The 16093-nt window shown below is 37.3% G+C and overlaps 1 protein-coding gene across 1 annotated transcript in view; it reads left to right on the top strand.

The window, feature by feature from the left end:
- Positions 1-79: 79 nt before the first annotated feature.
- Positions 80-16093, top strand: part of LOC137228092 (zinc finger protein 25-like) — a 37681-nt gene continuing 21667 nt past the window's right edge. Inside the window, exons 1-3 of the mRNA XM_067745054.1 lie at positions 80-234; positions 1443-1501; positions 3439-3590. Coding sequence (XP_067601155.1) covers positions 3443-3590 — 148 coding nt within the window. The 5' untranslated portion in view covers positions 80-234; positions 1443-1501; positions 3439-3442. The remainder of the gene's footprint in view (positions 235-1442; positions 1502-3438; positions 3591-16093) is intronic.

Here is a 16093-nt window from a genome sequence, read left to right as displayed (position 1 = left end):
CGGGGAGCGACGGGAAATGTAGTCTTTCTCCCTCCACAGCCCTCCTGGTTTCTGGGGCTTCCTCTGCGCCTGTGCAACATAGGCCCCGCCTCATCTCTTCCGCCCTCGCAGGCCTCGTGGTGTGAAGAGCCTGGAGCTTCGGCCCTCGCAGGTGCGGGATCTGCACGGTGGAGACGGGAACTTCGCGTGGCCCGGAGCTTTGCTGAGAGCGGCGTTCTCGTGGCGGGATACGGGGTACGTCTCGGGCCTTCTGGTCCAGGCGGGACTGCAGTGCCCGGGTCTGGCCTGGACGTCGGCCCTGGGAAGGTGGGTGGGGCGATCCCGGTTCGGGCCTTGTAGTCTCGGGGGCAGGTGGCGCTGAGACCCGTTAGGAGCGGGGACGGTGCTTGTGGGGATGGAAAGCCCGGCCCCGCCTGCATCTGACGGGGGGACGCCGGGGCGGACAGTGGGAGGGAAGGCGCGGTGGTCACGCTGGCCGTGAGCGGGCCAGAAAGCGCGGGCGGAGAGTGTACTGGGCAGCCCTGCTCTGGAGCGGGAGAGACCCGGTCAGTTACAGCCGTGTCACCGGTACTGTGGGCGGGAGAAGTAACCTGGGGACGAGTCAGGTCTGCAAAGGAGGCTATGAATAATGCCTGCTTCCTGGCGTTGTTCTTAGAATTCGATGTGGTGTCATTTGGAAAAAGAGGCAAGTGCCAGGTACTAACCGCCGAAAAAGTGACAGTAGATGTTGTTCAGAAGACACTTTGTTCTTTTCCTTGGGTGGTTTACAGAAGCCTCCCAATTATCTCGTGATAGCGGTATGAGCATCTGCATTAAACACACGTTAAGCAAAAAGCGGATCTGAGTCTCAGGGTGGTGAGGTGGTCCTGAGTTTGAGAGCGCCTGTGACTTCTCCAGGCCCACCCGGAATGTGACAGAGCCAGGAGTCGAACAGTCGTTCATACCGTTCAGTCATCAGAAGAAACTTATCAAGAGTCCCTTTTGAGAAAATGCAGCCCACTTCAATAATGTTTTTAAAAATTGTCTTAAAGCTTGCCATCCTTTTTACTGGGCTTCCTGTGGATTTTCTAACTCCAGGGGTAAACAATATTGCTAGGAAAACAAAGTAAGGATGCAGGCAGTGTCTTTTCTTCTACACCAATGAAACGTGTCGTTCTTTGGTGTATTTTAGTATGTTAGTTTTTTGTTTGTATTGTTTAAATTAGTAAAAAAAATTATTTTTACCAACTGAGAAGTGGTAGGTTTAAGCCCCATGATCATTTCAAACTGGAAGATGGACAAGTGGTGCTTCCACAGGGTACTTCCCTTGCCTTTTCAAGGGCCAAAGTGAGTCCTTAGGGAGGCTGCCCCTCAGCTGGGCTGCTGAGGTGATTGGGAGGTGAATGTAGGAACTATAAGGCAGGCCAGGTGTTCTGACCTTTTCCTCTTTCTGTCCCCCCCAGCTGAATCTTCACCATCCTCTACACTCTCCCAAGACCTACTGAAAATGAACATATCTGAGGTGAGCGCTTTATTCATCCCCCTGTTAGTGGTATGATAGATTCAACTCTTGATTTTAGATTGCTCTCAGATTCTGTTACACATCTTGTATCAGTGTAAGTTATTTCCCTTTTATAATCAGTTTTACTTGGGTCATGAATGTACCCTGAATTATATCGAATACCTTTTTGTATCTGTTGGAGTAAAGCTACAGCTTATTTTTTTTAATCTCCAAATATTAGAGGTAGCAAGTAGCTTAAATGGATTTTAGAATGTTAACTTACTCTTGAATTCTTGTATAGACCCTACTTGATAGTGGGTGTGAGCCTTTTTCGTTTTAAATTTGTAACTGACATCTTTTTGCTATTATCATATTTGAACTTTTATTCTGTATTCACACACTACATTACCCTATAATTTTGTTTTCTTATGTCCCTGACTAACTGTGGTATCTTGGTTATATTAGTCTTTGGGGCTCTTTCTGCTTTTTTCTCCTCTCCTCTCCTTTCCCTTCCCCCTTCCTTCTTTTATCCTTTCTCTCTCTCTCTCTCTCTCTCTCTGTCTCTCTCTGTGTCTATTTCATATGAGAAAATCATCTGTTATAGACTTCCTGAAACTCACCTCTAGAACTGGACTTTGTGAGTACATCTGCTTTTTGTGTGTTGATGTAGATTACTGAGTCACTTTATTTAAACAGTCATGGATCTAGTCTGGTTTTCTATTTTTTTTATTATTTTCAGAGAAAATTGTACATTTTTGTCTGTTTTTGCAATGTATTTTCATGACCTTTTTGATAGTTTTCTCTTCTATTTGTTGTTACATCAATAATTTCTGTTTTCATATATTTAAACTTTCTACTTAACACAGGGAATGCTGATCAGAAAACAACCAAACGTTGTTAACGGGTCGGCCCTGTCATAAATCTAGAATTTCAGAGCCTGCTGTTGGGCTTGGAAATTTGTACTGTTAGTATGTTCTAAATACTGAGTTGAGGGAGTATGCACTCAACCGTTTTGCTGGTTCCAACTTCAGTACACCAGCTGTCAATTTCTTTTTTAGATAGGTGATATATTCACGTGACTCTAAAATCTAAACAGAAAGCATATTCATTGAGGTCTTGATCAGTTGGAATTAATTATTTTTTGTGGTGGAAAGTATGAATCAAGGTTATTGTTATTATTTTTCTAATGGAGTTTTTTAGTCTAACATGATTTGTGTCAGAATATACTTTCTCCATTGAATTGCCCAGACACCTAAATTAAATAATTGTGTGTGTGCATTATGTTTGTATATATCATTTTTATACTTTTTCTTTTGATCTCTGTGTTTCATTTTCATTAATATCACACACTTTCTTTGTGTTAAGCTCTATGGTATGTCTTGAAATCAAGTAATATCAGTCCTCTGACTTTGTTCTTTTTCAAAACTGTTTTCATATTCTAGGTTGTTTGCTTTCTATGTAAATATTAGAATTAACTTGTGATTCTAAAAATCCTGGTAAGCTTTTGATTATGATTTCATTGAATCTATAGATTTCTTTGTGGAGAACTGACAATCTCCATCATACTGAATCTCCTAATCTATGAATTCAATATTTATCTCTGTTTACTAGGTTGTTTAGAGAATTTTGAGCTGAGAAAAGACATGACCTGACTTATAATTTAATAATAACTCTGAGAGTGGGCTCTAGTGAGATAGTGGTGGAAATAAATGATATAGCAGGACTTTCAGTAATCCTTTCAAGAAATGGTGATATTAGCAGTTGTACTTTGAAGTGATCAAATTTTGGATGGAATTTAAAGGCAGAGCCAAAACTCGGAAAATGCCTGCTTCCCTAGGACATCACAGATAATGTGTGTACTGTCAGATATTTTTGATTTTTCATAATGTGAAAAAATTTCAGTTTTCATCTTACATTCCAAAGGTATTATCCATGTCACCTAATTTTGAATTCTTCAGATTGATGAGAAATGTGCTTTCACAGACATCAGTGTCATTCAAGGACGTGACTGTGGAGTTTACCCTGGAGGAGTGGCAGTGTATGAGCTCTGCTCAGAGGACCCTGTACAGAGATGTGATGCTGGAGAACTACAGCCACCTTGTCTCATTGGGTGAGCCTACTTTATCATGCGACTGCCTACAGTGTATTTGATTTTCTGTTTCTTCTCCTGTTTTTTTAAAAAATCATCTATATTGAGGTATAATTAACAGAAAATAAAATTCAACAAGTTTCTATGTATAATTCAGTGACTTTTGAAAAATGTGTACGGCTATACCACCAAAATCATACAGGTATTTCTATCATGTGAAAATTTTCCTTATGGCCTTTCTCAGTCAGTCCTCTCTTCCCACCCATTTTATGATAATCACTGATCCTCTTTCTATTTCAATACTTTTGCCTTTTTTGAAAGTTCATATAAATGGAATCACACTTTATATACTGTCTGTATGGCTTCTTTCCCTTAGCATAATTCTTTGGAGATTCATGGATATTGTTGTGTGTGTCTGTATTTATTCTTTATAGTGATGAGTAATGTTTCGTTCTTTGGCGTGTATTTTCAGTTGTTGATAAGACATGAGGTCCTCTTTGCTTTGGTGCTATCATAAGCAAAGGTGCTATGAATATTTAAGTCCAAGTCTGTGTGTGGCTATGTTTTCATACCTTTGTGTAAAGACCCTAGTTGTTGTTTCCTGGGTCTTATGTATACCTACAGGAAAACCTGGTTTTATCGTGCTTTACTTTATTGGGCTTCTCAGCTGTTACTTTTTGTTACAAATGGAAAGTTTGTGGCAGCCCCTTGGGTCCAACCACGTCTATTGCTGGCAGTTTTCAAACAGCATTTGCTCACTTTGTGTCTCTGTGTCATGTTTTGGTAATTCTCACAACATTTCAAACTCTTTCATTGTTATACTTGTTATGGTGATCTGTTGTAATTGTTTTGGGGCACCATGAATTGCACCCGTATGAGATGGCAAACTTGATTGATAAATATGTGTGTGTTTTGACTGCTCCGCTGACTGGCCATTCCCCCATCTCTCTCTTTCTCTTCAGGCCTCCTATTTCCTGAGACATAATAATATTGAAATTAGGCCAATTAATAACCCTGCAATGGCTTGTAAGTGTTCAAATGAAAGGAAGAGTTACATGCCACTTACTTTAAATTAAAAAATAGAAATTATTAGTAAGGAAGGCATGTTGAAAGCCGAGATATTCTGAAAGCTAGGCTGATTGCACCAGTTAGCCAAGTTGTGAATGCAAAAGAAAAGTTCTTGAAGGAAAATGAAAGTGATAACTCGAGTGAACACATGAATGATAAGAAAGTGAAACAGCCTGATTACTGATATGGAGAATATTTTAGTGTCTTGGATAAAAGGTCAAACAACATTCCCTTAAGCCAAAGTGTAATCCAGGGCAAGGTCCTAACTCTCTTCAATTCTGTAAAGGCTGAGAGAGGCAAGCAACCTGCAGAAGAGTTTGAATCTATTATAGGTTGGTTCATGAGGGTTAAGGAAAGAAGCCATCTCTATAAGATGAACGTGCAAGGGGGAGCAGCAAGTGCTGATGGAAAAGCTGCAGCAAGTTATCCAGAAGATCTAGTTAAGATGATTAATGAAGGTGGCTACATGACACAACAGAGTTTTAATGTAGATGAAAGATGTAGATCTTCTATTGGAAAAAATGCCATCTAGGACTTTCATACGTAGAGAGGAGAAGTCAATGCCTGGCTTCAAAGCTTCAAGGACTCTCTTGTTGCGAGCTAATGCAGCTGGTGACTTTAATTTAAATCCAGGGCTCATTTACCATTCCAGGAATTCTAGGGGCCTTAGGAATTATGCTGAATTTACTTTGCCTGTGCTCTGGAAATGAAACAACGAAGCCTGGATGACAGCACATATGTTGACAACATGATTTACTGAGTATTTTAAGCCTATTGTTAGACCTACTGCTCAGAAAAAGGATTTCTTTCAAAACATGCTCATTGGTTATGCACCTGGTCACTCAAGAGCTCTGATGGAGATGTACAATGTGATTAGTATATTTATGCTTGCTAACACAACATCCATTCTGCAGCCCATGTGTTGAGTTGTTTTGACTTTCAAGTCTTATTATTTAAAAAATATATTTTGTAAAGCTATGGCTGCCATAGATAATGATTCCTCTGTGGGTCTGGGCAGAGTCAATTGAGAACCTTCTGGAAAGGATTGACCATTCTAGATGACATTAAGAACATTTGTGATTCATGGGAGGAGTTTACAATATCAGCCTGAACAGGAGTTTGGAAGAAGTTGATTCCAGTCATTATGGATGACTTTGAGCGGTTCCAAACTTGAGTGTAGGAAGTGACTGCAGATGGGTGGAAGAAGCAGAAGAATCAGAATTAGAAGCAGATCCTGAAGATGTGACTGAGCTACTGCAATCCCATGATAAAAATTTAATGGATGAGGAGTTGCTTCTTGAAGGAGCAAAGAAAGTGGTTTCTTGAGATGGAATCTACTGATGAAGACACTCTGAAGATCCTTCAAAGGACAACAAAGGATTTAGAATATTACACATTTAGTTAATAAAGTAGTAGCAGGGTTTGAGAGGATTGACTAGTTTCGAAAGAAGTTTTACTGTCTGTAAAATGCTGTCAATTCGCTTTGCATATTACGGAGAAATAATTCATGAAAGGAAGAGTCAATTGATGTGACAAACTTCATTGTTGTCTTGTTTTAAGAAACTGCCACAGCCACCCCAGCCTTCAGTAACCACCACCATTAATAGTCAGCAGCATCAACACTGAGGCAAACCCTCCACCAGCAAGATTACCATGCACTGCAGGCTCAGTGATGGTTAGCATTTTTTAGCAATAAAGTGTTATTTTAAATTAAGATATGTACATTGTTTTTTAAGACATAATGCTGTTGCAAACTTACTAGTCTACTCTGTGTGTAAACACAGATTTTCTATGTATTGGGAAACCAAACAATTTGTGCAGCTCACTTTATTGTGATATTCACTGTATTGCTGTGATCTGCAACCACACCTGCAGTGTCTCTGACATATGCCTGTATATGAAGAAGAAAACAATAACTGCCAAATGTTTTTAAAGTGCATGTGTCATTTACGTGGGCATTAGTAACTTATAGTAATTCTTGTTGCTCCAAATATTCACCATCATTTTGTGTTGTAAACCCGATGAGTTTTTATCCTTTTAGTGGGGGTCTGTTGTATCTACTTGGGTTTCATTTATCATTTCTCTTTGACTAATGACGATGAACAACTTTTGTATGCTACTTGTTCATTCACATAGCTTTTAAAAAAGTAAGTTCAGATCCTTAGCCCATTTGTTTTGTTGAGTTTTTCAGCTTATAATTCAGTTGAAACAGTTCTTTATACAATCTTGATAAGATACACTTTTATATACACTTTTATAAGATACACATGTTGACAATTTTTTCTCCTAATCTGTGGTTGATCTTTTTAGTTGTGAAACAGTTGGGCAAAAGGTTTTCATGTTGATGAAGTCCAATCTATCATTTCCTTTACTTTCCTATTCTATTCCCCCCACCCCTGTTTCATAATTTGCCTAACAGAGGTTATTCAGATTTTCTCCTCTGTTTTTTTCTAGAAATATCCTTGGTTTAGATTTTACATTTAAGTCTTTGACTTTTTCCGGTTAATCTGTGTAAATGGTGTGAAATATAGATTGTGATTCATTTTTGCAGCTAAAGGTCTGCTTGGCTCACTGGTTATCCTTTTCCTATTCAGTTGCCTTGGCACCTTTTGAAATAAATTGTACATATATGCATAGGCTTCTCTCAATATCATTCTGGTTTATTGATCTAAATACCTATCTTAATAGGTATGCACTAGTCATGCACTATTTTGATTAATCTGTCTATGCAGTAAGTTTTTACATCAGAAGGAATAAGTCCTCTTAACTTTTTCTTTTGGCTATTACAGTTTGTTTTTCTTTCCCTATAAATTTTAAAAAATTTTATTTTTTCTGGAAACCCTAGTGGTGTTTTATAAGGATTGTGTTGAATGTTTAGAAGATTCGGGGGAAAATTTACATCTAATAATATTGAATTTTCTGATGTGTGAACAATGTCCTTACTTTTCCTTAGCATTTAATGTTCCTTTGCAGTGTGTTACAGTTTTCACTTACGTATCTTCAGCCTTTTTTGTGAGATGTATCCTTAAATCTTTTGATGCTATCTGTAATGATACTTTTAAAAACTTCAATTTCCAATTTTTTTTTGGATTTAAGTAGAATTATAATTCATGTTCATTGATGTTGTTTATCTCTGTTTTGCTAACTTCACTTGTTACTTCTACTAGATGTCTTGAAGATTCCTTAGACTATTTTATATGTTAAATAATATGATTTGTAAATAAAGATATTTTTCTAATCTCTATGCATTTTAATTTCTTTTTTGAACAGGCCAGGATTTAATGTGAAGAATTTATTTATTATTTACAACTAAGTATGATATTAGTCATAGGCCTTAAATAGTTGCTCATTGTCACCTATTTCTTTTCTTTCTATTCCTAGTGCTGTAAAATTAATATAATTTCTTCCTTAAAAGTTCATACTAGAATTCATTACAGAAGCAATCTGGACCTGGAATTTTCTTTGTTGGAATTTTTTTTTTAATAACAACTTGATTGAGGTAGAATTCGTGTACCAAAAGTTCACCCTTTTAATTTACACAATTCAGTATATATATATATCTTGTGTGTGTGTGGGGGGGCGGGTACGCGGGCCTCTCACTGTTGTGGCCTCTCCCGTTGCAGAGCACAGGCTCCAGACGCACAGGCTCAGCGGCCATGGCTCACGGGCCTAGCCGCTCCATGGCATGTGGGATCTTCCCAGACTGAGGCAGGAACCCATGTCCCCTGCATCGGCAGGCAGACTGTCAACCACTGTGCCATCAGGGAAGCCCCACAATTCAGTATTTTTTAATATGTTCACAGAGATATGGAACTATCACCACTATTTAGTTTTAGTATATTTTCATCACCCCAAGAAGAAACCCTAATCTACTAATCTACTCTATGTCTATAGAGATTTCCCCATTTTGGAGGTTTCATATAAGTAGAATACAAAATATATAGCTTTTTCTGAGCGGCTTCTTCTACTTAGCATGATCTTTTTTTTTTTTATTTTGCGGTACGCGGGCCTCTCCCTGCTGTGGCCTCTCCCATTGTGGAGCACAGGCTCTGGACGCGCAGGCCCAGTGGCCATGGCTCACGGGCCCAGCCGCTCCATGGCATGTGGGATCCTCCCAGACCGGGGCACGAACCCGTGTCCCCTGCGTCGGCAGGTGGACTCTCAACCACTGCGCCACCAGGGAAGCCCAGCATGATCTTTTTAAGGTTCATCAGTGTTATAATATGTATCCGTAATGAAATTCAATTTCTGGTTAAGTAGTATTTGATTTTATGGCTATATCACATTTTTTTTTCCGTTGGTGGGCTTTGGGTTGTTTCCATTTTGACTGTTAATGAATAATGCTGCTAGACCAGTTGTGTTTTTGTGTGCACATAGTTTTCCATTCTACTTTGTATATACTTAGCGTAGAATTACTGGGTGATATGGTAACTCTGTTTTAACAATTTTAGGAACTGCCAAAAGAACTTCTCAAAGCAGTGGTACTTCTTTTACCACCCCACCAGCAATGAATGAGGGTTCCTGTTTTTCCACATGTACCTGCATAATTGTTACTGTCTGTTGTTTTTTTTTTAGCCCTCCTAAAAAAGTGTAGTGTGAAGTGGGATTTCATTATAGTTATGAGTTGTATCTCTCTAATTTTGAGCATTTTAATGTGTTAATTGCTTATTAGCTGTTTGTGTATATTCCTTGGAGAAATGTCTGTTCACATCCCATTCTCCATTTATAAGTTGGGTTATTTGTCTTCATTGTTGACTTTTAAGATTTTTTAATATAATCTGGATACAAGTCTCTATCAGTTATATGTTTTGTAAATATTTTCTTCCATTCTATGAGTTGTCTTTTCACTTTCTACATGGAGCTCTTTGAATCGCAAAAGTTTTTTATTTTGATAATATCCAGCTGGACTATTTTCTCTTTTCCTCTTTTTTGTCAAATCTCAGAAAACTTTGCCTAACTCAAAGTCAAAAACATTTACTCCTATTTTTTTCTGTATATTTTATAATTTTTTTTTCTACATTCAGGTCTGTTATTCATTTTGAGTTAATTTTTATAGATGGTATGTGTTACAACTTTATTCTTTTGCATGTGAATAGTGAAGTGTTTTCCAACATCATTTGTTGAAAAGACTATATTTTTCTGATTGAATTGTAGCCCCCTTGTTGAAATTCAGTTGTCCATAGATGTAAGGGTTTATTTCTGTCCTCTCACTTCTATTCCATTGGTCTCTATTTTTATTTTTATAATGTTTATTCTTACACCAGTACTACCTTAATAGTATAGTATGATATTGTGATTTATAATAAGAAAGAAAATTTGGTCTTCATCCCTGTTCCTGGCACAGAGTTCTAAATCCCTTGAGATTTCCTAAATGTAAGAGAGATTGAGGTGTCTTTTGTTATTGGTAACAAGCCCCTTTCAACCATGCCATAGTTCATGTTAATGAGGTAGCATTTGGAAACCCCCTGAGGATGTAGGCTTGTTGCCAGGAATACCAATCAAGTGATTTGAGGGTTGGGACATTCAGGCCCACCCCCAGACCTCCAGGGCTTGACGTAATTACTAACAACAGTTATTCCTACATAATGAAATCTCCATAAAAATTTCTGAACTCTAGGGTTCAGAGAGCTTTGTTGTTGGTGAACACTTGTAGGTGGTGGGAGGCTGATGCTCCTGGACAGGGCATGGAAGCTTTGCCCTATGCAGCTTTTTTGTCTGGCTGTTTCTGAGTTGTATGCTTTGTAATAAACCTGGCAATCTATTAATAGTAAGCAAACTGTTTTCCTGAGTTCTGTGAGCCATTCTAGCAAATTAAACCTGAGGACCAGGATGTGGGAACCTCCCATTTATAGCTAGCTGGTCAGAAGCACAGGTAGCAACCTGGACTTGTAATTGACATCTAAAGTGTGAGGAGAGGCAATCTTGCGGGACTGAACTCCTAGCCTGTGGGATCTGATGCAAACTCCAAGTAGATATGTCAGAACTGAATTGAATGTAGGACACCTTGCTTGTATTGCAGTTGCCTGGTAGTGGGAAAAACCTCTACACATTCAGTGACCAGCAGTGAAGTAGTATTGAGAATACAGAAGTATTTTGTGAGTAGAGACAGTAATATAGATGAGAAACAGGAGTGTTTTCTATAACAGAGTAATTGAAATTGAATAGTGTGAGCCCTCCAAGTTTTTTCTTTATCAAGGTTGTTTTAGCTATTTTGGGTAACTTGCATTTCCATAATTTTAGGATTGGTTTGTCAATTTCTGTAAAAGAGTAGAGCTGAGATTTTGAGAGGGTTCGACTGTAGCTCAACTCCTGGAGTATTGCCATCTTGACAACTTTAATTCTTCTGATCCATGAACATTGAGATTATCTGTCTTTCCATTTATTTAGGCCTTTTAAAATTTATTGCAATGATATTTTGTTGCTTTAAATGGGCAAGGTTTATACTTTTGTTAAAGCTATTCTAAGTATTTTATTCTGTTTGATGCTATTGTAAATGGAATTGTTTTCTTTATTTCATATTTGGATTGCTCATTGCTAGTACATAGAAATACAGCTGAGTTTTGCATATTTATCTTGTATTCTGCAACCTTGATGAACCTGGTTATTAACTTTCAGAAGTTTACTTATTTATTTCTGGATACCTTAGGATTTTCTATACTGATTTGGTTTACCTTGCCCTTCCTTTCTTTGCTGTTTTATGATAAAATTTAAGCTCATGAATTGAGACTTGGTTTTGCTTTATTATTTTTATTTATTTATTTTTAATTAATTATTTTTGGCTGCGTTGGGTCTTCGTTGCCACATGCAGCCTTTCTCTAGTTGCAGTAAGCGGGGCCTACTCTTCGTTGTGTTGTGTGGGCTTCTCGTTGTCGTGCGCGGGCTTCTCATTGCGGTGGCTTCTCTTGTTGCGGAGCACGGGCTCTAGGCGCACAGGCTTCAGTAGTTGCGGCGTGTGGGCCCAGTAGTTGTGGATCGCAGGCTCAGTAGTTGTGGCACATGGGCTTAGTTGCTCTGCAGTGTGTGGGATCTGCCTGGATCAGGGCTCGAACCCGTGTCCCCTGCATTGACAGGCGAATTCTTAACCACTGCGCCACCCGGTTTTGCTTTTTTAATGTAAGCATAAGGCACTATATTTTCCTTTGAAAACTGCTTTAGCTGCATCACACAAGTTTTGATGTTGTGTTTTTATTTTCATTTAATCCAAGATATTTTTTAAAATGTCCAGTGATTTCTTGTTTGATCCATTGGTTTTGTAGAATTTGTTTACTTTCCAACTATTTGTTTCATAATTTCTTATTGTTATAATTTTTATATCCTTTGTTTGTGTGTCACTCTGGATAATATTTCATGCATGGTTCAGTCTTACTGAATGTATTGAAATTTGTCTTAGGGCCTAGCATATGATCCTGGGGAATGTTCCATATGTGACTGAAAAGAGTACTTTTTCTTGATGGGGATTAGTTCCAGTGGGCTGATCATATTGCTGAAGGCTTCTATATCCTTTTAATATCTTATCTACTTGTTTTATTAAATATTGAGAAAGGAATGTGAGTATCTAAGTATAATTTGTGTGTTATCTTTCTTAACAAGATTTGCTTCAGGCATTTTGAAGCTCTGTTTTTAAGTGGCAAAGCACTTAGGATTGTTACATCCTCCTGATGAATTTTCCCTTTTAGCATTTTCCATTGTTTATTTTTATTCCTGGTAGTATTTCTTTTCCTGAATTTTGTTTGGTACTGTATAGTCAGTCAGACTATCATTTGCTTATTGTGTGCTTCGTGTGATATATAGTTTTTCTGTCCTTTTATTTCTAACTTGTGTCTTTACATTCACAGTCAGTTTCTAAGAGAGTATGTTTGTTTTACTTTTTATTAGCTCTGACAATTTTTGTGTTTTAGCAAAATGTTCATATCACTTATATTTAATACTATCTTTGTGGTTGAATTTGAAACCTTCTTGCTGTTTACCTTCTAGTTTTTTGTCTTTTTTTCCCCCCTCTTTCCTACCTTCTCTGTGATTAACTCGTTCCCCCCCACCCCCACCTTTTTTTTTTTTCTTTGGCTGCACTGTGTGGCATGCAGGATCTCAGTTCCCTGACCAGGGATTGAACCTGGGCCCTCAGCAGTGAAAGCACAAGTCCTAAGCACTGGACCACCAGGGAATTCCCTTAACTACTTATTTTTAATGAATCTCCTTTAACCACTTTTGGCTTCTGAGATATACTTGTTTGTATTTTTAGTGGTTTCTAAATATACATCTCTGAAGTGTCAGTCTGCCTTCAAATATCTTGTTACTTCAACTTTGTTATTACAGAATATTTTCCTTTTCTGTCTTTCATCCTTTGTGTTCTTGTTGTCATTTATTTTACTTCTACATATCTTATAATCCACATAATACCTTGTTTTTTTCTTATAAAATGTTATTTGCACTTTAATATATTTTTAAAACAAGAACAATGTGTTTTATTTATATATTATCCATTTACTTTTCTCTTTATTTCTTTTGTGTAGATTCATATTTACACTTGGTATAATTTTTTAAAATCCAGATGACTTAACTTTTCTTTTAGATCTGGTCAGCTGGCAATGGGTTTTATTTATTCATTTGTCTAAAAGTGTCATTTATATTTTTGGATAAGTACTAGGACTTTGAGTTTGCTCAGGATTCCAGACACTGGTTTGGGGAGACAAGAGGAACCTAAATTGATTGGGGCAGGTGAAAGTTAATACTTAATTTTAGGTCCTTTATTTAGCAGAGAAAGTTAGTAAGAATAATGTACTGAATTTGTAAGATAAGCATGAACAGTTTGAAAATCTCATGTTTGGACATACTGACTTTTTTTTAAAAGCTGCCATTTAGAATAAGTCACAGGGGAACAGAAATGTTTGCCATTCTAATATTAATATTAGACTTTTGAATCATCTGGGAAAATTTGTTAGAAATGCAGATTCTCATATGTCACCCCAGAACATTAGACATTCTAATATTAATATTAGACTCTAATATTAGACTTTTGAATCATCTGGGAAAATTTGTTAGAAATGCAGATTCTCATATGTCACCCCAGAATCACAACTTAAGAACCACTAGAGTAATAGAATGCTCAGTTGGCCGGGTGCCCTTTGAAATTAATGAGGAATTCCTGAAGGCACTGAATATGGCAGGTCTATTAGGACCATATGGCCCTTTGACTTGGGAGTCCCAGTGACCTTCTCAGAGTGCCTTTGAGGTCAAAAGCTGCCATAACGACACTAAGGTATTAGCCTTTTGCACCATTCACAAGCAAACAATGCAGTTTCCAAATAAGTATATGATTGGAACATAACAAAATGAGTGCAAAAGCACATGAGAACCTACATGTCTTATTAAAGAGATCTATGTCAGTTTTTATCTGATGTAAATATTGGTAATCCTTTTAACAAAACCCTTTGGAGTCTTTTAGTGTTTTTCTCCCCTCCAGGGAGTATATTGTCCTGCCTTGAAGTTCAGTTCTGGACTTTTGTTTTAACACTGTTTTCTCAACATGTTCATGTTTTTCTCTATCTTCTTTAACCTATGGAGTGTATTAGAATAGCAGCTTTGAGGTCCTTGGAAGCAAATTTAATCTCAGATGACATTTTTTGTTCTGTCCCATTGATTGACTTGTTTCCTGGTCATGAATCATGTTTTCCTTCTTTTCATACTTGGTCATTTTTTTAAAATTTAATTTTAATTTTATACTGGGGTATAGTTGATTTATAATGTTGTAGTAGTTTCAAGGTACAGCAGAGTGATTTAGTTTTAAATATTCATATAAGCATTCTTTTTCAGATTCTTTTTCCATATAGATTATTATAGAATATTGAGTAGAGTTCCCTGTACTATAAAGTATATCCTTGTTTATTTGATATATAGTAGTGTGTATATGTTAATCCCAAACTCCTAACTAGTCCCTCCCCCGCCTTTCCCCTTTGGTAACCATAAATTTGTTTTCAAATTTATGAGTCTGTTTCTGTTTTGTAAATAAGTTCACTTACATCATTTTTTTAGATTCCACATGTAAGGATATCATGTAATATTTATCTTTCTCTGTCTGACTTCACTTAGTGTGATAATCTCTAGGTCCATCTGCAAATGGCATTATTTTATTCTTTTTGCTACAAATGTTACAAATGGCATTAGTTTATTCTTTTTTATGGCTGAGTAATATTCCACGGTAGATATGCACTGCATCTTTATCCATTCCTCTGTTGATGGACACTTAGGTTGCTTCCTTGTCTTGGCTATTGTAAATAGTGCTGCAGTGAACATTGGGATGCATGTATCTTTTTAAATTATGGTTTTCTCCGGTTATATGCCCAAGAGTGGGATTGCTGGGTCATATGGTAGTTGTATTTTTAGGTTTTCAAGAAACCTCCACAGTGTTCTCCACAGTGCTTGTACCAAATTACATTACCACTGACAATGGAGGAGGGTTCCCTTTTCTCCACACCCTCTCCAGCATTTATTGTTCATAGACTTTTTGATGATGGCCAGTCTGACTGGTGTGAGGTGATACATCATTGTAGTTTTGATTTGCATTTCTCTAATAATTAGGGATGTTGAGCATCTTTTCCTGTGCTTTTTGGCCATCTGTATGTCTTCTTTGGAGAAATGTCTATTTACATCTTTTGCCCATTTATTGATTGTTCTGTTTTGTGAGGTTTTTTGATATTGAGCTGCATGAGCTGTTTGTATATTTTGGAGATTAATCCTTTGTCAGTTGCTTTCTTTGCAAATATTTTATCTCATTCTGTAGGTTGTCTTTTTGTTTTGTTTATGGTTTCCTGTGCTGTGCAAAAGGTTTTAAGTTTAATTAGGTCCCATTTGTTTATATCTGTTTTTATTTTTATTACTCTAGGAGGTGGATCTAAATAGATGTTGCTGCAATTTATGCCAAAGAGTGTCTGCCTGTGTTTTCCTCTAAGAGTTTTATAGTATCTGGCCTTACATTTAGGTCTTTAATCCGTTTTGAGTTTATTTTTGTCTGTGGTGTTAAAGAATGTTCTAGTGTCATTCTTTTTACATGTTGCTATCCAGTTTTCCCAGCACCATTTATTGAAGAGGTTGTCTTTTGTCCATTGTATGTTCTGGCCTCCATTGTTGTAGATTAATTGACCATAGTTGTGTGGGTTTATTTCTGGGCTTTCTGTCCTGTTCCATTTATCTATATTTCTGTTTTTGTGCCAGTACCATACTGTTTTGATGACTGTAGCTTTGTAGGATAGTCTGAAGTCAGGGAGCCTGATTCCTCCAGCTCTGTTTTTCTTTCTCAGAATTGCTTTGGCTATTCAGGGTCTTTTTTGTCTCCACACAAATTTTCAATTTTTTTCTTCTAGTTCTGTGAAAAATGCCATTGATAATTTGATACGGATTGCATTGGATCTGTAGATTGCATTGGGTAGAATAGTCGTTTTGATAATATTGTTTCTTCCAAT

This window comes from Pseudorca crassidens, chromosome 7 (genome assembly GCF_039906515.1).
Source record: "Pseudorca crassidens isolate mPseCra1 chromosome 7, mPseCra1.hap1, whole genome shotgun sequence".
Classification (NCBI taxonomy): Eukaryota; Metazoa; Chordata; class Mammalia; order Artiodactyla; family Delphinidae; genus Pseudorca; species Pseudorca crassidens.
This window is presented reverse-complemented; position numbering and strand designations above follow the sequence as displayed.